General features: G+C 40.2%; 1 protein-coding gene across 4 annotated transcripts in view; it reads left to right on the forward strand.

Moving 5' to 3' along the window:
• The window catches only part of LOC115175752 (CMP-N-acetylneuraminate-beta-galactosamide-alpha-2,3-sialyltransferase 1), a 33,293-nt gene extending 11,611 nt beyond the window's left edge, over positions 1-21,682 (forward strand). Inside the window, exons 1-7 of one of the 4 annotated variants that reach the window (XM_029735229.1) lie at positions 3,009-3,234; positions 6,564-7,386; positions 9,158-9,354; positions 12,281-12,460; positions 19,100-19,145; positions 19,334-19,453; positions 20,347-21,682. In XM_029735229.1, the coding sequence (XP_029591089.1) occupies positions 7,096-7,386; positions 9,158-9,354; positions 12,281-12,460; positions 19,100-19,145; positions 19,334-19,453; positions 20,347-20,520 (1,008 nt within the window). In that variant the 5' untranslated portion in view covers positions 3,009-3,234; positions 6,564-7,095 and the 3' untranslated portion in view covers positions 20,521-21,682. Of the gene's footprint in view, positions 1-3,008; positions 3,235-6,563; positions 7,387-9,157; positions 9,355-12,280; positions 12,461-19,099; positions 19,146-19,333; positions 19,454-20,346 lie in introns of those variants that run through there. The other 3 variants (XM_029735228.1, XM_029735231.1, XM_029735230.1) reach the window with 3 other exon arrangements.
• The last annotated feature ends 1,034 nt before the right edge of the window (positions 21,683-22,716 follow it).

The following is a 22,716-nucleotide window of genomic DNA, read 5'->3' on the forward strand; positions in this document are numbered from 1 at the left end:
ATTATCACTGCCTTGTTGGGAAAGAGCTCTCAAGGTAATCATTTATCTGTATTGTTTTACACCTGTTGTATCCTGTGCACGTGGCGAATAAACTTTGAAACTTGAAACTATGTCCTGGTGCTCCCAAATGTGTCCGTCTTCCACCTCTGTCCTGCTTTCTGTTGGTAGGTTTGTTAGAAAGCGTCTAATTGTCATGCCTCAGAGGTGTGGTGTTAATTAGGAGTTCTCTCTCAGATCTCAGCTTTTCATAATCGTCACAACATGAATTTTGTTTTGTGAGACTAGTTCAACTCACATGGCTGTTACGTGTTATGTGGTGGTGACACCCATCAGATTTTTTTACATCCATTATTAGATCGTGGCAACGCGGAACACTATTTTAACCCACACATTTTCTAGAGGGACGGCTTTAGGCGGAATACAACAGTATCGTACCACATGCAAAACAATATGACAACAATAACGTCTAATGTAACTGGCCCCTCTAACAGTACAACTGGCCCCAGCTTGGCCCCCCCAGTTGAAATGGTCTAGCCACTGCATCTGATCTGAATATTGGGTGTGTTATATGCAGCAGGTTACAAGCATAACATGTCTGTTTGTGTTTGGAAGATTGTTTGGTTTTGTCTTGAACAAAACAGAGTGAATGTTGAAGGATTTGGTATAATGACATTGTGGAGTCGTCGTCTTTGTTCTCTATGACAATGAACGTTTGTCTTTTCACCCCAAAAACTCAATAGGGAGCTTTGTGTCTGGGTCTGAATCCATAGGCCCCTAAAGGTCTTGGTCAAGTAGTGCACTAAAGGAATAGTGTACCATTTAGGACAGAAACCTAATGATTTCTCATCTCTTTTGCCTCTGGCCTTTGTTCGTTCCTCTTACTGTATAAATCATACCTGACTAACTGAAGCTTTAGGATTGAAAAAGTACAGATAGTCAAGTAGTTTAGTTTAACTGTTGTGTAGTTTTAGTTTTACACTAGAACCAGATTATTATTGATAATATGTATTTGGCAGAGCCCCCTTTCTAAATATCTAATGACTATTGGGGATGAAGGATTTCAGAAGTCAGACTAAGGAAGGTGGAATCCCTATGGGTGCAATAGGGGAAACCTCCTGAACGGATTAGTCCATTGCTATTGTGGAGGGCCTTCACGTTGTTGTAGATTGCCCCTGTGGAGTTAGGCTACAGCGGTGTTGGGCCCCATGGTTTGGCCCCTGGGCTGTACTACCATGTGTTTTCTCCATCTCAGACTACATACACAGAACACACAGAGAAAAAACACCCTACCCATTAGGAGGGTTCTGTCCTAAATGACACCCTATTCCCTATATAGGGCACTACTTTGATTAGAGCCCTAACAAAAGTAGTGCACTATATAGAAAATAAAGTTAGTAAAGGAAGCAACCTAGGAGAGCAGTGGGTTCACTACTAGGAGAAGAAAATGCTGCTAAGCACAACTTGTTACTGTATTACTTTGCCATTGAGGGGAGGTTGCTGTTTTCATGACTTGCCTTAGAACATTCACAAGATGTATTTTGCAACATTAAAAACCAATTAGATGGACAACAAATGCTGTAGCAACAGTCTTTGGTATGACTCGCCAAGTATCGAACTCCCAATCCCAGAGCAGATACTGAGTTGGTAGATGATATGTTATACATCCAATATAATACGGGGGAAATGTTTTAGGGAGGTAGGAAGGTATAGATCCATTTGAAATGTAAAGTATACATAATGTTAGCAACAGCGTAACATACACTAAAAAAAACAAAAAATAAAATTACAAAAAAACACAAATTGGTCTTCAAAATGAATAAGGACACTGTAATAAGTCAGGCTAAAACAAAACACTCAAAGGTAAATAAAGAAAAAACAACGAATACAGGCCATTTACTGCGGAGTAGAGGGAAATTGCAGTGTCTCTTCATAATTGAAGAGAGGCTGCCACAATTGGTAAAATGTCCTATATAGTGCACTACTTTTGACCAGAGCCCTATGGGGAATAGGGGGCTATTTAGGAAACATTGTTATTGTCATTTACTCATCGTGTACAGTCTCACGGTTTCACGTCCTGATTAAGACACATCCTTTTAGTTTCAGGGGACAAACTATATGACTTCATGCTAACGTCATGGAATACTAGCGTGCTGAACTCCCACAAACATTACATTACATACCTTTGGTTTTGCAACCCTCGGGTACAATTAAATTAGAATGTTCTGTCACTCCCTCTGTTCAGAACCCTATCTTGCACAAGGTGTTACCCAAATACCTGTTATTAAGCAATGAATGTTGCTGCACTTGTTCCTTCTTCGTTGTATGGTAGCCTATCCATTGTGAACAGCCAACCTGATTTTAAAACAAATAAAGCAAAACCTCGCGCCACTCCCCCATGTGACATACATACATTGTTGTGTATATGTACTGACGTGTATGTGTAACTGATAAAAGCACATACACTACATGTTACTTTTTTTAAAAAAACGTATGTAAATTTAAAAGTATTTTGTCTAGTGTTTTTTTCGTTATGTATCGGGACCCCAGTAAGACTAACTGTCGCCAATGGGAATCTTAACAAAATCATATCAAAACCATTATTCGACATGATGTTTGTATTGACAGCTATGTGGCTGTAATTACGATACCAATCATTGTGAAAGCGTTACACCAGTTTTTCCAACCCCGGTCCTCGAGTACCCCTAACAGTAACACAGATTCGTGGTTGCCATTGACAAACTTACCTCATTCATCTCATTGAGGGCTTGATTGATTCGTTGACAAGTTGAACCAGTTGTGCTTGTCCGGGGTTACAAAAGTATACTGTTGGGTGTATTTGAGGACCAAGAAACACTGTATTGCGCAATGCTTTTGGGTATTCCCAAATACCGGCCATTGCAAAGTGAGCAGGCGTTCATACGTTATGTTGTCCTTTTTTTTATTTTTATGTGTGTTCAAATGTTGCCCAATAGGTTATGGCGTTAGTCAGAGTCGTCACAGGAATGTCACTATAAACACGTCATTGGCGTGGCGGCCCGAGTTGATGTCATACTTAAACTCTAATTCTGCTCTTCACGTAATTACTCGCTCATTATGCACTTCCTCTAAACACATGCTGTGCTGTTGGACTCAAACAAGCTGCATTTCAACGGGCGTTTCAAAAACAACTTGAACCAGGTCAGTCATTTGTGTATCTGTCAAAGCTGTATTAGCCCTGGTGTGACCGGAGAGTGAGTGAGTTAGAAACACTTTTTTTTCTTAATATCGTTTTTGACAGGTTTGTATGGAGCACAATACCACTGAGGAGTTTACAACGTTTACATTTTAGTAATTTAGCAGACAAGAGCGACTTACAGTTAGCGTAATATTTTACCCATTGGAAAGTCTCTCACCCTATCACACAATGTTGTGCAACTTAGTTGCTGTCTGTGCGGATGATGGGGGAGAGTTTTTGGGAAGGGGTTTTGTGCAGCGGGTCACTCCTGGAGTGCGTTGTCTGTGTTCATCCAAACAAAATAAAACTTGATTATTTCATGGGAAATCAGTGTCCTAGACTGTTTACGCTAGTCAACAAACTACGTGCTAGTTTCGGTGGCATTTTATGTATGTATGTATGTATGTATGTATATATATATATATATATATATATATATATATATATATATATATATATATTATATATATATATATAATATATATATATATATATATATAATATATATTATATATATATATATAATATATATATATAATATATATAATATATATATATATATAATATATATATATATATATAATATATATATATATATATATATATATATATATATATATATATATATATATGTCAAAGCTTGGGGGGTAAAAAGTGCAGCGCAGTTCACAACAACATTTACGAAAGGAGCTCTCTCATGTGGCACATGGTGGTTCTGGCTTCCACCGGCCAAGTTCTGCCAACACCGAGCATACTCCTCCTTTCTGGGCAAAAACCTCATGACACGTCAAATTAACGTCTAATTTTGAGTTGCGAACAAATGTAAATTCAACATGAATTGCACTAACCCGTGAAATTATGTTGACCTGTGGTTTAAATCTGGTTAAAGTGAAAAATAAACGGTGTACATTGACGGTTAACGCCAGTCTGATGAAAATAACGTATATTTTTAACCAGTGGGAGAACTGTTGACTACCGCTCTCTAAAATGAGAAGAGTTCTCTAGTCCGCTCCCAAAAATAAATCGGAAACATCCATGTTATCCTGTGTCCAAGGCTGAGTGCGTCTCCATTATAGTCTGCTAATTTTGACCAGGGTCCATAGTAGTGCTTCCACATTCGCATTGCTTGCTGTTTGGGGTTTTAGGCTGGGTTTCTGTATAGCACTAAATGTCATTGATAGTGCACCATAATGTAATAGGGTGCTATTTGGGACTAATAAGCAGTGGTGTAAAGTACTTAAGTAAAAATACTTTCACATACTACTTAAGTTGGTTTTTTGGATATCTGTACTTTACTATTTATATGTTTACAAATTTACTTCACTACATTCCTGAAGAAAATAATGTACTTTTTACTCCCTACATTTTCCCTGACAACCAAAAGTACTCCATACATTTTGAATGCTTTGCAGGACAGGAAAGTGGTCCAATTCGCACATCCCTGGTCATCCCTACTGCCTCTGATCTGGCAGACTCACTAAACACACATGCTTTGTTTGTAAATTATGTTGGAGTGTGCCCCTGGCTGAAAAACAACAAAATGGTGAAGTCTGGTTTGCATAATATAAGGAATTTGAAATTATTTATACTTTTGATACTTAAGTATATTTGAACATTTACTTTTGATACTTAAGTAAATGTAAAACCAAATACTTTACCTCAAGTAGTATTTTACTGGGGGATTTTCACTTTTACTTGAATCATTTTCTATTAAGGTATCTTTACTTTTACTCAAGTATGACCTTTGGGTACTTTTTCCACCACTGGGGAAAAAAGCCTAGATAGCTTGTTGTAAGTCTGCCATATTTTTAGGTCTAAAAGCTTTAACTTTGGGAAATGCTTACTATTCCTCAAATTTACACAATTAGAATTTGCTATCAAGCAGAAAGCACTGGAATTTTGACTCAATGTAAAAATTACCTGATCAGTCTTGTAAATGACTGTAATAGAATGTCATAAATCTGATTTGTAATTTCCTTGAGGTGAGGAAACTCACTACATAGTGTGTAATAGCTTTATATTTTGATGGGGTTATTTTTCTAGCTAGAATGTCCTGTACAGTACAGATGTGCTGTCAAGCAAGTAATAAAAAAAAGGGATTCAAGAGCTCATCTCTGCAGAAGTTTGAGAGCTGAACTTGCTCACAGGAAGCAGGAAAGAAAAAGCAATTTCTCGGGAACACAACTTATCTGTTGCGCCATCCTGTAAAGTTGATGACTTGTATAAACCTGAGATTAGAAAAGAACCTATAACTCCTCAGCCTTCACACTTTTCCTCCCTCTCTCTCCTGCTCGCTCGCTCTCCCTTATTTCTTTCTTTTTTCACTTGCAACCCCCCTCCCTCCCTTCCCCTGTTGTACCATACAGCCTGTTCAGTCTGTCATCTACGGTACTTGGCCTTATGTCTCCAAGGGCTCCCTGAGTTTAATACACCACCTCTTACATTAGTGTGCATTAACCACACACACACACACACACACACACCTAACACACACTCTCACATACACACACCATACACTCTTTCGCTCTCACTCAAACACACCTGTCAAATTGCCTTCCCAAAATGACAACCTACCACATGTTCCAAATAAACATCTAATGGAAGTTCAAATGAGAAGTCACACATTTTAGATGTTGGATTATACCCATATGTCTTACAAAGACTTATGACTCCGAGTAGCAGTAGCACGATAGGCCTACTGTTTACACCTTACAGGTGATGTGGATATGTGCCAAGGCCGGCAGTTCAGATGTGATTATGAGAGGGTGATGTTTTTCCGGGTTTTACCCGCCCACAGAACGATCACGATCCCTCCCACACAGCCTCAGACATTCCTCCATTCCATTATCTTCCTCTTCATCTCTCCCAGACAACCTTCACAACCCCTGCTCCTCTGTCTCCCTCAGGGCAGACCCAGGGTTTCCTGGTAGAATGCTGTGTCCCTTTGTATTGGAGATCTGCACTAAATTGACATGACACAGATTTGTAATGAGCAAAAATGGGAAGTCAGTATGTTTTTCTGCTAACCCCTTATTTTATCAACTCTGCCTATAATTTGACGAGAGATTTCTGTGTGGAATGTGGCTATAGACTTGCCTTGGCTGAATGTGAACAATACTGTGACATGTTAACAGTAAACCCTGCCTGCTGCATAGTGGAGCTCTGTACTTTTATGTGGAAGTAGATCCCAGGAGGTCTTCCTGCTTCTCTGTTTTTAGTATAAAGCTAGAGTTGGTTCTGGGAATACTTCAAATTGAAAGCTGTTGAAGGGACTTTTTGTTTTAGCACATATGATTGTTAATTTACCCAGCAGTGTGTATTTGTTATAAATGTCTTGTTTGCCTTCTAGATGGATAGTTGACTGGACAGGCAGTGAACGCTAGACGCACCAGTCACTGACCTCACGCTGTCAACAGCAGAAGAGCAGATGGATATAGTTACCTGGCCATCGTTAAGTTGACAGGACCATCCTGGATTGTGTACCACAGTGGAATTACCATACTATTGGTCAGCAGACGAGTAATGGACATGCACAAGGATTCCTCATCTATGGATTTCAATGGAGTGATTTTTGTCTGACCAAAACATTTTCTATAGAAAGCTTCCCTACAAAATATAAGGAGCTAGTATTCTGGTCACATTTTTACTGACATGTTATTGTTTTCCAACGGCTTGAAGTGGAGCCTGTAATTGTGATGAAGACACGGCCTGTTTCTGTTCATCAGAGGAACCCAGTGTTCATCCTGTTATAACCAAGAAATCTCCAGGGGAGGAATTATTCTCAGACATCCCTTGGAAATCTGAATTTTCAATAAGAGGCTTCTCTGTTTTTCCCTTCCCTCCGCTTCCCTGAAAATTTCATTTTTGTCTACCACTACACCATGTATCTATCGATGCAGAAGAACTTCAGGGCATTTACTGTGTTAGCCTTTATTGTAACTTTCACCACTTTCCTCTTCAGTTTCACGTTGAGAGATCCCTCTCTGTACTTCTTCAAATATGCCATACATAAGTCGGACAACTTCTTCTCTAAAGGCCAGTGTGGCTGTCGACAGTGTATGACAGAGCTGGAGGACGACCCCTGGTTCACTGAGCGGTTCAACCAGTCAGTCCACCCTCTGATGTCTAGGAGGAACAGCCTGCTGACTGACGACACATACCACTGGTGGCAGGTGAGATGTTACTACTGCAAGGGTTAGGATTGAGCTTGTGGTAGGGTTAGGGTTGAACTGGGTTGTGGACTTGAAGCTAGGGTTAAGGTTGTACTGGGATGTGGACATGAATCAAGGGTTAGTTTTAGGGTTGAGGCAAGGGTTAGTTGAACCGGGATGTGGACATAAAGCAAGGGTTAGAGTTTGAGTTAGTCCACCCTCTGACCTGGAGGGACAGTCTGCTGACTGACATGTACATGTGATGGCAGATGAGATGTTCTGAGACTTACAGGTGAATAATCAGAGGTGAGTTTGGTTCAGTCACATCAGGCAACCCATCCTAATGATAATCAGGACAAGGAAGAAAACAATGTGTCCATGACTACATTATTAATGATATGTACGTACCAACGCAATGAACTTTGTTTTCTTAACAATGCGATATCCTAGTCAGCTATGCTTTATTATGAGGTGGCTAAGATTGCATCAGAAAGAACTGAATGAATACCATTCAATACTGCTAGAAAAGTCTAGATCCAATAAACAGAGGGAAAAAAACTTCCACTCCCTGTTGCTCAGGCTTTCAGAGACATTCTATTTTTGAACCTAATCTGTCACAATATTGACAGTTATAGGTTAGTTGAAATTAGTTTGCTTAGGCATTAAATATGTAAAAAAAAAAAAAAAAAAAGAAGAGAAAAAATGATTGTGGCATTGCCCCAGATCCAAACCTATGATCTTCTGCTGTCTGTCCATTGAATGAATCCACTGCTCCACCAAAGCTGGTCATTTTAGTCTATTCAAAACAGACTCTATTTCAAAGGAAACAAGCACTCATTAAGATCCAATTAGTGGGCATGGCCAACACAACTGAACATACTTTAATGGATACCTTGGGATTTTGGCAATGAAGCCCTTTACCTACTTCCCCAGAGTCAGATGAAGCAGTGGATACCGTTTGTATGTGTCTGCGTCCAGTAGGGCAACATGTAGCCAACATGTAGCCAAGCGGAGTGTTGGGCCAAATCCCAGAGCCAACTAGGTGAAAACTCTGATGTGCTATTGAGCAAGGTACTTAACCCTAATTGCTCTTGTAAGTTTCTCTGGATAAGAGCCTCGGCTAATATAGAGGTAGTTTTGAGAGCCAATACTAACTAGTGTTGGCTCAATGACTGGAAGTCTATGGGTATTTGCTAGCAGATTTCCAGTCATTGCGCTAACGCTAGTTAGCAATTGTGCTAGTTGGCAACTTCCTTCAAAATGCACGCAGATGTAAAAATGGTATCCATGAGTTCATCTGACTCTGGGCAAGTAGATACAGGGCCTCATTACCAAAATCCCTAACTATCCCTTTAATAGGATTGTTTTTTGATGCTGAGAATAGAATGTATATGTTTTTAAATAACATTCTTAGAACATTTTTTTAACTAATGTTTTGTGTTTTTTTTATGGAGTTTTCTTGAACATGACCTTAAATAGAATGATGAGGAAACCTGCAGAAAACATTATGCTGAAATACTGGAATTCCCACAGAAAAACGCTGTTTCTTAACGTTTTCTGATCATTCTGAGAACATGAGTTTAAATAGAACCACGAGGAAACGTTGTGGGAAGGTTGTATGCAAAATAACCATAGGACAATCATGCTCTCACCAAGCGCTAAGAAACATATGGTTCTCAGAACATTGTGGTAGCTGGGCTGTCTATGCTGTGTGTCTACCTCTTCTGTCACTGCTCTGTCCAGAGTGGTTGAAGACACAGCTAAAGGATTGACGGTTTCCGTCTCTCTCCAGCAATTGCAGGGACATAAGGACCCGGCCAACTTCAGCGAGGTGGTGGAGAAGTTGTTCCAGGTCATCCCTGATGATGACGACCTCTACAAGGACGCGGGGCCTGAGCGCTGTAGGACCTGTGCTGTGGTGGGGAATTCTGGGAACCTCAAGGGCTCCCGCTACGGACCCCTCATCGACTCCAGTGATGTCATCATCAGGTGACTGAGCAAGCTTGTTTTTTGTTTGTCACACCTCAGAGTATTATAAAAGGAATGGAGCTGCAAGCCAGATAAGGTTTTGTTCTGTATAGCATTCATGTCTGACCAAGATCTAGGTTTTGATGTTATTTGCAAGTGCAACCATTGTAGTCCAGATTCTTGATTCCCACCCCAACCTTTGATAAGATTACACCTGAGCCAGTATACAAACGGTATACAAAGCGTTTTATAGACTACAATGATCATGACAATACCACATGAAAGTATAAGTTTGTTCCATGGAGGTGTTTGTATAGGCTATGAATATCATCTCACTTGTTGAATTATATTGTGATCTGATCGTGGTATGAGGTACATGTAGGTGTCGACGCTCCATTTAGTTTGATGTCATCAATATCACCCTAGCATAGACAGTTCCTCACATCGTGTCACACCTGTCAGCTGCCCTACTTGTTGTTCCCATGTCAGTTTGTCTCATAGAATTTGATAGTCAAAGCCCAAAAGCTGTTTTAGCATGATGTGCAGCACAATTGAGGGCTTTTGCTATTTTGTAGTAGTCAACTGGGACTTGATATGGGTTGGGTCGCAGAATTCCATCCAGGTCAGCAGAAGGGGTCAGCTAATGAAATGTACTCCTGAGAAAACGTTCTTTTAAAACCTTTTATTGCAGTGGGCTAAATTAGGACCACAGTGATTTTTGGTAGTCTTAAATAAATCTATTTTGAAACAAAAGTATATACCTCACACACATCGTTATGAGCTTATAAAAGACACCTGTACCATTTCAGATATAGTTTAAATTTGAAATTGAGTTTGCATACAAATATTGCACTTTATATAGATCACAGAAGACTGAAATATAACAAAACTGTTTTACATAGAAACACCGGATTTTCTGAAATCTTTATTAATTAACATTCCACCCATGAGGCCAAAGAGTGCGCTTTTGGTCATTGACTACAGGAAAGGCTACCTGCAGGTGGCAGTTAATAGCCCTTGGTTTTATACGTGGTGAGACTAGACACACTCCAGCACATAGGTGGGGGTATGAACCTTTTCAGTTTGTTTACCAACGTCCAACCATTCCCTCCAAGATTTCGCAGGTTTTTTTTGTGATATTTGCAAGAGAAAATGCTTGATTTTGCAGCGTCAATTCTACAATTTTGCATAGCAATATGCAATGATTTTGGCAAACTTGTTGCGGAAATGCGCTGATGAGGGGAAAAAGTTTGTTTACGTGTGGCTTGATGGAACCACATTATGCGATAAATGTGCTATGATTGGTCAATTTCGAGCCCTCTTTGTATTACAGTGATGGGTCAGTTTTATGCGATGACTGTTTTTTGGTGAAATAGTGCAGTGAATGGAAAAATTTGCAGGGAATTGTTGATTTTGCTAAACATTTTGATATCACGGAATCCTGGAGGTACTGGCCAATACATTAGAATAAGATAGGGGTTTGTTCGAGCAGTAAGGCAAACGAAGCCAACTGTAGACGAAAGTCGGCGAGTTATAGTCGGGAGAGGTGCAGCCGAAAGTTAGACACTGGGGTGGTTAACAACAGCAAGGCTCAGTTCAACTTGGCAGTGTCAACATAGCTGCTATCGTTTATAAAAGTTTTACTTTCTAAAAGTCAAATGTTCCTATAGCCCCATATCAAACACTCAAATAAAACATAACATGTATAGGCTACAATTAATTGGTCTCATCACTTTCATTTGTGTCCCATGTAGAATCGAGGCAAAGTTGGTTCCTGTTTCAGTCACTTTTGGTCACGTTCGTATGGGTTAACCAAAAACACCCTAATAATTGGTTGACAAATGGTGCATCCCACAATTCAGGTAATGGCTGCATAGTGCAGTTGGTGAGAAGTGACTTGAAAGCAACTTATTTATTAACTGCATGACCTTTGATCACATGGTTTTTGTAAAGTTCATGCAGTCAACATGTAAGTCCAGCTTTAGATTTGATTTCTGCACTGTTTTTCATGAGGAACCAGACCAACTATCAATGTAAATAAGGAGGAAAGTCCTTGGCTGAAATGGATTATACTGCTCATTGTCACGTCCTGACCATAGAAAGCTTTTATTTTCTATGGTAGAGTAGGTCAGGGCGTGACAGGGGGTTTTGTCTAGTTTATTTATGTCTATGTTAGTTCTAGTTTCTTTTTTCTATGTTGGGGTTTTGTCTAGTTTATGTATTTCTATGTGGGGTTATAGTTTCTGTATTTCTATGTTGTTTTTGGGATGATCTCCAATTAGAGGTCATCGTTGTCTCTAATTGGGGATCATATTTAAGTTGTTGTTTTTCCCAATAGGTTTTGTGGGAGATTATTTTGAGGTAGTGTATGTTTCACCTCTTCCGTGGAACAATACACACGCTGCGCTTTGATCCGCTCCTTCATACGACAATCGTGACACTCATCCCACACTCACTTAACACACAGAGAGGGAGAGAGATCCTCTCTGCAGAGCTAACTAGATTAATTGAACAGGCAGAATCACAGCTTTGCACTCACTGTTACTGGGACACATATGAATTGTATGATCATGTGGAAAGCAGGAATGCCATAGACTGCCACATGATTCATCACCATGTTCACATTCCAAATGAAATACATTTAATTTAGATACAAATTCAAAAAAATGTTTTACCTCCAGGCATCCCACCCTCAAAACAGCTATGTTGATTAGTATCTGGAAGTACTATCATCTATATGTTATATTGCAGAAGATACTACCTTAACCGTAACCCTGCATAATGAACATGGCTCCTACCTCTGGCTTTGAGAAGGATGTTGGGAGCTGGACTACACATCACGTCATGTACCCAGAGAGCGCCATAGATCAGGACAACACCAGCAGTGTTCTGCTCCATATGTTATATTGCAGAATATACTACCTTAACCGTAACCCTGCTCCTGCAGAATGAACATGGCTCCTACCTCTGGCTTTGAGAAGGATGTTGGGAGTCGGACTACGCATCATGTCATGTACCCAGAGAGCGCAATAGATCTGGACAACACCACCAGTCTTCTGCTCATCCCCTTCAAGACTCTGGACCTGCAGTGGATCACCAGTGCCTTGACCACCGGCTCCATCAACGAGTGAGTGACCAATAACAATGCGCTACACGTTCACATAAAGTATGTAAGTGCACCTTAGCAAACCTTCAATAGAAACTGTAGTTGACGCCTGTGGAATTGTCTGCAAAGATGAAAGTATAAACAACATTCTCATCACTGAGGTCCGGAATCATTTATCCTTCAAGCTGTGTAAACTTTCTGTTGTGACTATCATTAATCTGATGACTGTTTATTTATTTGATCAACTGTTTTTAATTGTTACTCGACTAAATGAATCATGTCACAATTAACTCATTAGGAATTTGGGGCACCACGCGAAAAGTTGTTTAAGGAATTAAACTCTAAAGATATAGATATCTCTTATATCAATAACAGTCAATTATTAATCGTTACCTAATATCAGTCTCATTCTGAACGTCACATACTCTTTGCTATCTGCAACAACCCTAACTTTAATGATGAATCAGCAATACACAAATTGGCTTAATTATTTATTTACTAACTAAATAATTAAACAGAAAACATACATACACACGGTATAGATTATTGATTAGACGTAATACAATGAAAACAGGTCCCTAGTGGACGAACAAAAGCATCACTGCTTGGTTACAAAAGGGAGGGGTCAATAGAAAGGGAAAGGGAGAGACAGAGATTCAACTTATCATTGTTACGTTTGGAACCTACGCTTAAAGGAATAGTAATACTTTGCACATGAACCACCGCTCATTCGGATAGGAAATGCATTATATAAATGTATATATTTACGCGTAATGTCTTTCTCCAATCGATCCGTCTATGGGGAGTGGCTCGATGTAAGGCTCTGGTTGTCCACCAGAAGTGTTTGTTAGAATAGATATTTCAGATGTATCAACAACCTCTGTGCTGTGTACAAGCCTGTGAATAGAATGTGTCTGACTATATGGTGGAAATACTACTGTTTTTATTTCATTTTTACTTCTGCGTTTCACTAAGAAATGGCTGTTTTTTATTTATTTAGTATGTGTTCATGAAGTGGAAATGTGTCTAATAAGCTATAAGAAGTTTGTTTGGCCGGCCATGATGTCCTTGTCCCATCACGCTCTAGCGGCTCCTATGGCGGGCCAGGTGCATGCACGCTGACACGATCGCCAGTTGTATGGTGTTTCCTCTGACACATTGGTGTGGCTGGCTTCCGGGTTAAGTGAGCAGTGTGTCAAGAAGTAGTGTGGCTTGGCAGGGTCGTGTTTCAGAGGACGCATGGCTCTCGACCTTCGCCTCTCTCGAGTCCGTACGGGAGTTGCAGCGACGGGACAAGACTGTAAATATCAATTTGGATATCACGGAATTGGGGTATACATACATACAGCTGAAGTCGAAAGTTTACATACACTTAGGTTGGAGTCATTAAAACACGTTTTTCAACCACTTCACACATTTTTTGTTAAACTATAGTTTGGCAAGTCGGTTAGGACATCTGCTTTGTGCATGACACAAGTCATTTTTCCAACAATTGTTTACAGACAGATTATTTCACTTATAATTCACTGTATCACAATTCTAGTGGGTCAGAAGTTTACATACACTAAGTTGACTGTGCCTTTAACAGCTTGGAAAATTCAAGAAAATGATGTCATGGCTTTAGAAGCTTCTGATAGGCTAATTGACATCATTTGAGTCAATTGGAGGTGTACCTGTGGATGTATTTCAAGGCCTACCTTCAAACTCCGTGCCTCTTTGCTTGACATCATGGGAAAATCAAAAGAAATCAGCCAAGACTTTAGAAAAGAAATTGTAGACCTCCACAAGTCTGGTTCATCCTTGGGAGCAATTTCCAAATGCCTTAAGGTACCACATTCATCTGTACAAACAATAGTACACAAGTATAAACACCGTGGGACCACGCAGCCGTCATACCGCTCAGGAAGGAGACGCGTTCTGTCTCCTAGAGATGAACGTACTTTGGTGCTAAAAGTGCAAATCAATTCCAGAACAAGAGCAAAGGACCTTGTGAAGATGCTGGAGGAAACAGGTACAAAAGTATCTATATACACAGTAAAACGAGTCCTATAACGACATAACCTGAAAGGCCGCTCAGCAAGGAAGAAGCCACTGCTCCAAAACCGCCATAAAAAAGCCAAACTATGGTTTGCAACTGCACATGGGGACAAAGATCGTACTTTTTGAAGAAATGTCCTCTGGTCTGATGAAACAAAAATAGAACTGTTTGGCCATAATGACCATTGTTATGTTTAGAGGAAAAAGGGAGAGGCTTGCAAGTCGAAGAACACCATCACAACCCGGGAAGCACGGGGGTGGCAGCATCATGTTGTGGGGGTGCTTTGCTGCAGGAGGGACTGGTGTACTTCACAAAATAGATGGCATCATGAGAAGGAAAATGATGTGGATATATTGAAGCAACATCTGAAGACATCAGTCAGGAAGTTAAAGCTTGGTCGCAAATGGGTCTTCCAAATGGACAATGACCACAAGCATACTTCCAAAGTTGTGGAAAAATGGCTTAAGGACAACAAAGTCAAGGTATTGGCGTGGCCATCACAAAGCCCTGATGTCAATCCTATTGAAAATTTGTGGTCAGAACTGAAAAAGCGTGTGCGAGCAAGGAGGCCTACAAACCTGACTCAGTTACACCAGCTCTGTCAGGAGGAATGGGCCAAAATTCATCCAACTTATTGTGGGAAGCTTGTGGAAGGCTACCCAAAACATTTGACCCAATTTAAAGGCAATGCTACAAAATACTAATTGAGTGTATGTAAACTTCTGACCCACTGGGAATGTGATGAAAGAAATAAAAGCTGAAATAAATCATTCCCTCTACTATTATTCTGACATTTCACATTCTTAAAATAAAGTGGTGATCCTAACTGACCTAAGACAGGGAATTTCTACTAGGATTAAATGTCAGAAATTGTGAAACTGAGTTTAAATGTATTTGGCTAAGGTGTATGTAAACTTCCGACTTCAACTGTACATACATACATACATGCATACATACATACATACATACATACATACATACATACATACAGTTGAAGTAGGTGACGGCTGATCTCTGCATGTCTGGTTCCCACTGTGAAGCAAGGAGGAGGAGGTATGATTGTGTGGGGGTGCTTTGCTGGTGACACTGTCTGATTATATTTAGAATTCAAGGCACATTGAAATTGCATGGCTACCAGAGAATTCTGCAGCGTTTCGCCAACCCATCTGGTCTGCGCTTAGTGGGACTATCATTTGTTTTTCAACACGACAATGACCCAACACACCTCTGGGCTGTGTAAGGGCTATTTGACCAAGGAGAGTGATAGAGTGCTGCATCAGATGACCTGGCCTCCACAATCCCCAATCTCAACCAAATTGAGATGGTTTGGAATGAGTCGGACCGCACAGTGAAGGAAAAGCAGCAAACAAGTGCTCAGCATATGTGGGAACTCCTTCAAGACTGTTGGAAAAGCTTTCCAGGTGAAGCTGGTTGAGAGAATAGCGAGTGTGCGCAAAGCTGTCAAGGCAAAGGGGGGCTATTTGAAGATTCTCAAATACATTTTGATTTGTTTAACACTTTCTTGGTTACTACATGATTCCATACGTTATTTCATAGCTTTGATGTCTTCATTATTATTCTACAATGTAGAAAATAGTAAAAATAAAAACCCTTGAATGAGTAGGTGTCCAAACTTTTGACTGGGACTGTATATATGTTATTGGTCTGATGGTCAAGAAGTCTTAGCGCTCTAGTTATAACACAGTATAGCATGAATCTTGATGAAGGCAGCATAGCTGTCAACTTTGGTATCGACACTGAACAAAAATATAAACTCAACATGTAAAGTGTTGGTCCCATGTTTCATGAGCCTAAATGAAAGATCCCAGAAATTTTCCATACGTGCAAAAAGCTTATTTCTCTCACATTTTGTGCCCAAATGTATTTCCATCTGTTTGTGAGCATTTCTCCTTTGCCAAAATAATCCATCCAGCTGACAGGTGTGGCATATCAAAAAGCTGATTGTAAACGACATGATCATTACACAGGTGAACCTTGTGCTAGGGACAAAAAAAGTTTTGTCACACAACGCTACAGATGTTTTGAGGAAGTGTGCAATTGGCATGCTGACTACAGGAATTTCCATCAGAGCTGTTGCCAGAATTAGTTAATTGCTCTACCATAAGCCGTCTCAATGTCATTTTAGAGAATTTCACAGTACGTCCAACCGGCCTCTCGACCACGTGTATGGTGTTGTGTGGGCGAGCGCTTCGCTGATGTCAACGTGAACAGATTGCCCCATGGTGACAGTGGGATTATGGTATGGGCAGGCATATGCTATGGACAACGAACACAATTACATTTTATCGATGGCAATTTGAATGCACAGATATACCGTGATGCGATCCTGAGGCCCATTGTCATTCCATTCATCCACCGCCATCACCTCATGTTTCAGCATGATAATGCACGGCCCCATGTCGCAAGGATCTGTACACAATTCCTGGAAGCTGAACATGTCCCATTTCTTCCATGGCCTGCATACTCACCAGACATGTCCCCCATTGAGCATGTTTGGAATGCTCTGTATTGACGTAAGACAGCGTGTTCCAGATCCTGCCAATATCCAGCAACTTCGCACAGCCATTGAAGAGGAGTGGAACAACATTTCACAGGCTACAATCAACAGCCTGATCAACTCGCGCTGCATGTGGCAAATGGTCACACTGGTTTTCGGATCTACACCCCTACTTTTTTTTTTTTAAGGTATCTGTGACCAACAAATGCATATCTGTATTCCCAGTCATGTGAAATTGATTAGATTAGGGCCAAATTAATTTATTCAATTGACTTTGAAGTTGTTGCGTTTTTATATTTTTGTTCAGTATATTATATTTTATTTAATTGGATCTACACTGTGCAGCTTTTCTTTTCATACAGCCTAGCCTACCTGCAGTGCAAATCAAATCATTCCCGAATCAGCGTTGGTTATATGACCTCACACCTAGCACATCTTAAGAGTGTGGTTTTAAATCATAATAGCGTATGACCTTATGCACGACCTTTGACCTTGATGGGAAACAAGCCTCTGCTGTTTGCATCTGGATCTGGTCATCTTTATCGTTAGGACTGTCACTGTGATCATCTGTAAAAACATAAATAATGTGACAAACTGTTACTGTTCCAACACAAACAGTTAAACCAAGTATCAAAACAGTAACCAAAACAGTATCAGTGTCACAAATTCACTATGAACTGTAACATTTTCTAACCTGAAATTGGGTTTCTTTTCCAGACATGACAACCTTTTACTGAACATATTACTGGTATAGGCTACTAGTTTGTCATGAGGAGCTCATATTCAGTAGTCTGTTAGCCAATGTCGATAGCCGGGCAACCACAAAGTAAACAAAGTTAGCGGCGCCTCTGTTTCTGTCAGAAATAAGGTGAACTTTATCAAAGATGGTGGTTTATACTGACAGTACCAAAGATACTTTGGTCTCCCCTTTTACACTGCATTACCAAAGGTGTGTGGACACCTGCTAGTCGAACATCTCATTGCTAAATCATGGGCTTTAATATGGAGTTGGTCACCCCCCCTTGCTGCTATAACAGCCTCCACTCTTCTGGGAAGGCTTTCCACTAGATGTTGGAACATTGCTGCGGGGACTTGCTTCCACTCAGCCACGAGCATTAGTGAGGTCGGGCACTGATGTTGGGCGATTAGGCCTGGCTCGCAGTCTGCGTTTCAATTCATCCAAAAGGTGTTCAATGGGGTTGAGGTCAGTGCTCTGTGCAGGCCAGTCAAGTTCTTCCACACTGATCTCGACAAACCATTTCTGTATGGACCTCATTTTGTGCACGGGGGCATTGTCATGCTGAAACAGGAAAGGTCTTCCCTAACTGTTGCCACAAAGTTGGTAGCACAGAATTATCTAGAATGTCATTGTATGCTGTAATATTAAAATTTCCCTTCACTGGAACTAAGGGGCCCGAACCATGAAAAACAGCTCCAGACCATTATTCCTCCTCCACCACCAAACTTTACAGTTGGCACTTTGCATTGGGGCAGGTAGTGTTCTCCTGGCATCCGCCAAACTTGGATTCGTCCGTTGAACTGCCATACGGTGTAGCATGATTCATCACTCCAGAGAACATTTCCACTCCTCCAGAGTCCAATGGCGGCGAGCTTTACACCACTCCAGCTGACGTTTGGCATTGAGCATAGTGCTTGTGTGGCTGCGCATCTTAGGCTTGTGTGGCTGCTCGGCCATAGAAACCCATTTCATGAAGCTCCCGACGAACAGTTATTGTGCTGATGTTGCTTCCAGAGGCAGTTTGGAACTCGGTAGTGAGTGTTGCAACCGAGGACAGACGATTTTTACGCACTTCAGCACTCAGCGGCCCCGTTCTGAGCTTGTGTGACTGAACTGGCTTGGTGGCATCCTATGACCGTGCCACGTTGAAAGCCACTGAGCTCTTCAAGACGGCTATTCTACTGCCAATGTTTGTATATGGAGATTGCATGGCTGTGTTTGTAATTTTATACACCTGTCAGCAATTGGTGTGACTGAAATAGCCAAATCCACTCATTTGAAAGGGTGTCCACCTACTTTTGTGTATATATAGTGTCTGTGATAATACTTTGATAGTACTTATATTATGCGTTTTGCTTCCCGCAGAACATACGTTCCAGTCCAGTCCAGGATTAAAGCAAACAAGAACAGGGTGAGTGAACCTTTAGTTCTGTCTGTAATGGCACCCTATAGTGGAGCATTACTTTTGACCAAAGCCCTACGTATGGGTCGATCTGCTTTAGTTTACCTTACCTGGAGACAAAAGAATGCAAATTTTGAAGAGTGATTGGTTGGTTGATAACTTCTCACAAGGTCAAATTATTTTTATTTTTTTTGCAGGTGTTGATATACAGCCCAGCCTTCTTTAAATATGTCTCTGACACATGGCTGGAGAGTAAAGGCCGGTATCCCTCCACTGGCTTCCTCAGCCTATTGTTCGCCGTGCACATCTGCGATAAGGTGAGTCCACCCACCTTCACGAGCTTTACACTTCCATTTGTCTGTCTGCCAAAGTTCTATACACCCTGAGCGTGACCCTGAGCGTATACACCCTGAGCGTGCTGAGTTTAAAGCGGTAAAAAGTGTCCCAAAATTCTATATTTTTTTTACTGCCGATGGAATCGAAGTCACGGCCTGTGTTGGTGAAATGGCCATACTCTGTGCAGTATTAGCAACTTAGAGCAACGCTGCTCTACAAATACATTTTGGGCCGAAAAGAGGGGCAGAGCACCGAGTGTTATGCTAATTATCTCCATCTACACGGGAGGTGTGAATTGCAGGCAATTACCATGTCCTAGGCAGAAGCCATTAGCCCAAACAAAGAGAAACATGTTTCAAAGTTGATACATGTGCCTCCAGGTATAGTTATATGTATATACTTACATGAAACATTTCATTTTAAGACTTCAGGAAATAGGTTAACTGCTATGTTTAATAAAAATGCACCCATGGTTGCCAACAGCCTTTTGGCTATTCGTCTTTTGAATGTAGAAAAACAGGAATCTATACAGTTTACCCAAGTGATGCAGAGGGAGGGGCAACTGCACCTGTCTTTGAACGAGACACACTGGAACACTGCCAATGTCCTGTAGTTGATTTTGTAGATCTAATATGTGTCAGCGTACCAGAACACCATATAAACACATCAATCAGTACAGCAACATTCCACCTCATCAGTTCTGTGGTACATGGCATTATCTGGGTCAAAGCACATATGTATATGACTATATAAGTCACATGGTAATCAGTGGCATCGTGCACCAAACCAGTTTGGGGGAGGGGGGGGTGGCACACTGATGGCCAAATCCAGGGTGGATGAGTATCTCTGCATAATGGTGTATTGTATCATTTAGGTGAGTGTGTACGGGTTTGGAGCGGACCAGTATGGGAACTGGCACCACTACTGGGAAAATAATTACAACGGAGGCAATTTCCGCGAAACCGGGGTGCATGATGCGGACCATGAGTACAACGTCACCCTGCTTCTGGCTGACAAACACAAGATCAATATTTTCAAAGGCTTCTGATATCTGGACATGTCATTGGCCTGACACCATCAAGCCTCATCAGCCTAAATCCTGTCGACTCAGGGATTACCCATTGGGGATAAACTGATTGAAATAACATTGTTTCAACGTAATTTGTCAATGTATCGTGATGTGGAATGCATGTGTAAAATGTATTGGATTTGCAAAAAGTCATCAATGTAAACGATTGTTTTGAGGGTGAAATTTCAATAAGGATTATGTCATGGTAACCTATTTTTAAGACAACTTATATAAAATGTTACATTTGTACCTTTTTTGTAACAATGTCAGATCTTTAATGTTATATCCACTATCAGACCCCCACACCCACACAAAAAGTAAAGTGTTAGTTGTGAACTAACACTTTACTTTTTCCTCCTGAGTAGCTTTGACTTTGCTGATAGCTACTTCATTGTGGATAAATGTACTTACTGTGATATGTGGTTGTCCCTACTGTGATATGTGGTTGTACCTTCTTGCACTAAATATCTGTGTCGGTCTGGATATGAGCGTCTGCTAAATGACTAAAATGTATAAACTAAATAGATGAACTTTCGCTGTTGGAAGTCATTCCAAAGGGTAGGTTTAACAATGCAAAGGAAACGTAACCATACTTTATCAATCGCATACCATCAATGATGCTATTTAGGCCTATATAGCATTTGCGAAGTCATCAACAGCAATTTGTTTCAATTCAACCCAGGGTTAAACTAAAAATAGACAATACATATCGGCAAATGGTTTGAATCTGTTGGTTAATTTTAAAAGTTAATAATGTATGGGGGGGGGGGGGGTTGCGCTAAGCTGAAATATGGAATTGTTTTAGATGGTCATACTATGAATCCCTTAGCTATTTGATTTTGAATTTTAGAACTCCTTTAGGTATAAACATTTTTTTGGGATAAATTATTGATTTTGGCCTTTACTACTAAAGCGCATAGAAATGCATTGAATAGCACATTCATAAATTGCATAAAGTAACACAAAAAAATCATAAAAAACAAGGTTTTGAAGTGTCTGCCATAAATTGAGGATATATAAGAATGTATATATTTATTTTTGTGTGTGTATATATTTATTTATAAAAAAGAGTGCACGTTGAAGATCGCAGGTCTGTGGACCGCTTCACAATTTCTACAATAAACAGTATTGATCACTTGCACCATGTCATTTTAATGTCATGTATTCTTAACTGCAATCTGTCATTTGGTTGTGCTATTAGATGAAGCAAAGTGATAACACATTAAGTTATTGTATAAATAACATATCTGACATTGTATTCCCATTTGAACTTTGTTGTGCTTTTAAATGGTCTTAACTGCAGTGAGACACATTTACAGTGCGTTCAGAAACTATTCACCCTTTACTTTTTCCACATTTTGTTACTACAGCCTGAATTTAAAATGGATAACATTTAGATGTATCACTGATCTACACACAATGCCACATGTCAAAGTGGAATTGTTATTATTTATTTTTTAAACTAATTTATAAAAATGAAAAGCTGATTCACTCTTTATCGCATGCCTAAATAAGTTCATGGGTAAATATGTGCTTAGCAAGTCCAGTAAGTTGCATGAACTCGCTCTGTGTGCAATAATGGTGTTTATCAATTTCTGAATCACTAACTCCTCTCTGTACCCCACACATACAATTATCTGGAAGGTCCCTCAGTCAAGCAGTGAATTTCAAGCACCGATTCAACGACAAAGACCAGGGAGGTTTTCCAATGCCTTGCGAAGAAGGGCACCTATTGGTAGATGGGTAAAAAAAGCAGATATTGAATATTCCTTTGAGCATGGTGAAGTTATTAATTACACTTTGGATGGTGTATCAATACCCCCAGTCGCTACAAAGATACAGTTGTCCTTCCTAACTCAGTTGACAGAGAGGAAGGAAACCGCTTCAAGGATTTCACCATGAGGCCAATGGTAAGTCACTCTGGATAAGAGCGTCTGCTAAATGACTTAAATGTAAATGTGATTTTTAAACCAGTTGCAGCGTTAAATGGCTGTGATTGGAGAAAACTGAGGATGGATCAGCAACATTGTAGTTACTCCACAATTCTAAACTAAATGACAAAGTGAAAAGAAGGAAGCCTGTATAGAATACAAATATTCCAAAACATGCATCACGTTTACAATAAGACAATAAAGTAAAACTTTGAAAAATATGGCAAAGAAATGTCCTGAATAC

This window comes from Salmo trutta, chromosome 36 (genome assembly GCF_901001165.1).
Source record: "Salmo trutta chromosome 36, fSalTru1.1, whole genome shotgun sequence".
Classification (NCBI taxonomy): domain Eukaryota; kingdom Metazoa; phylum Chordata; class Actinopteri; order Salmoniformes; family Salmonidae; genus Salmo; species Salmo trutta.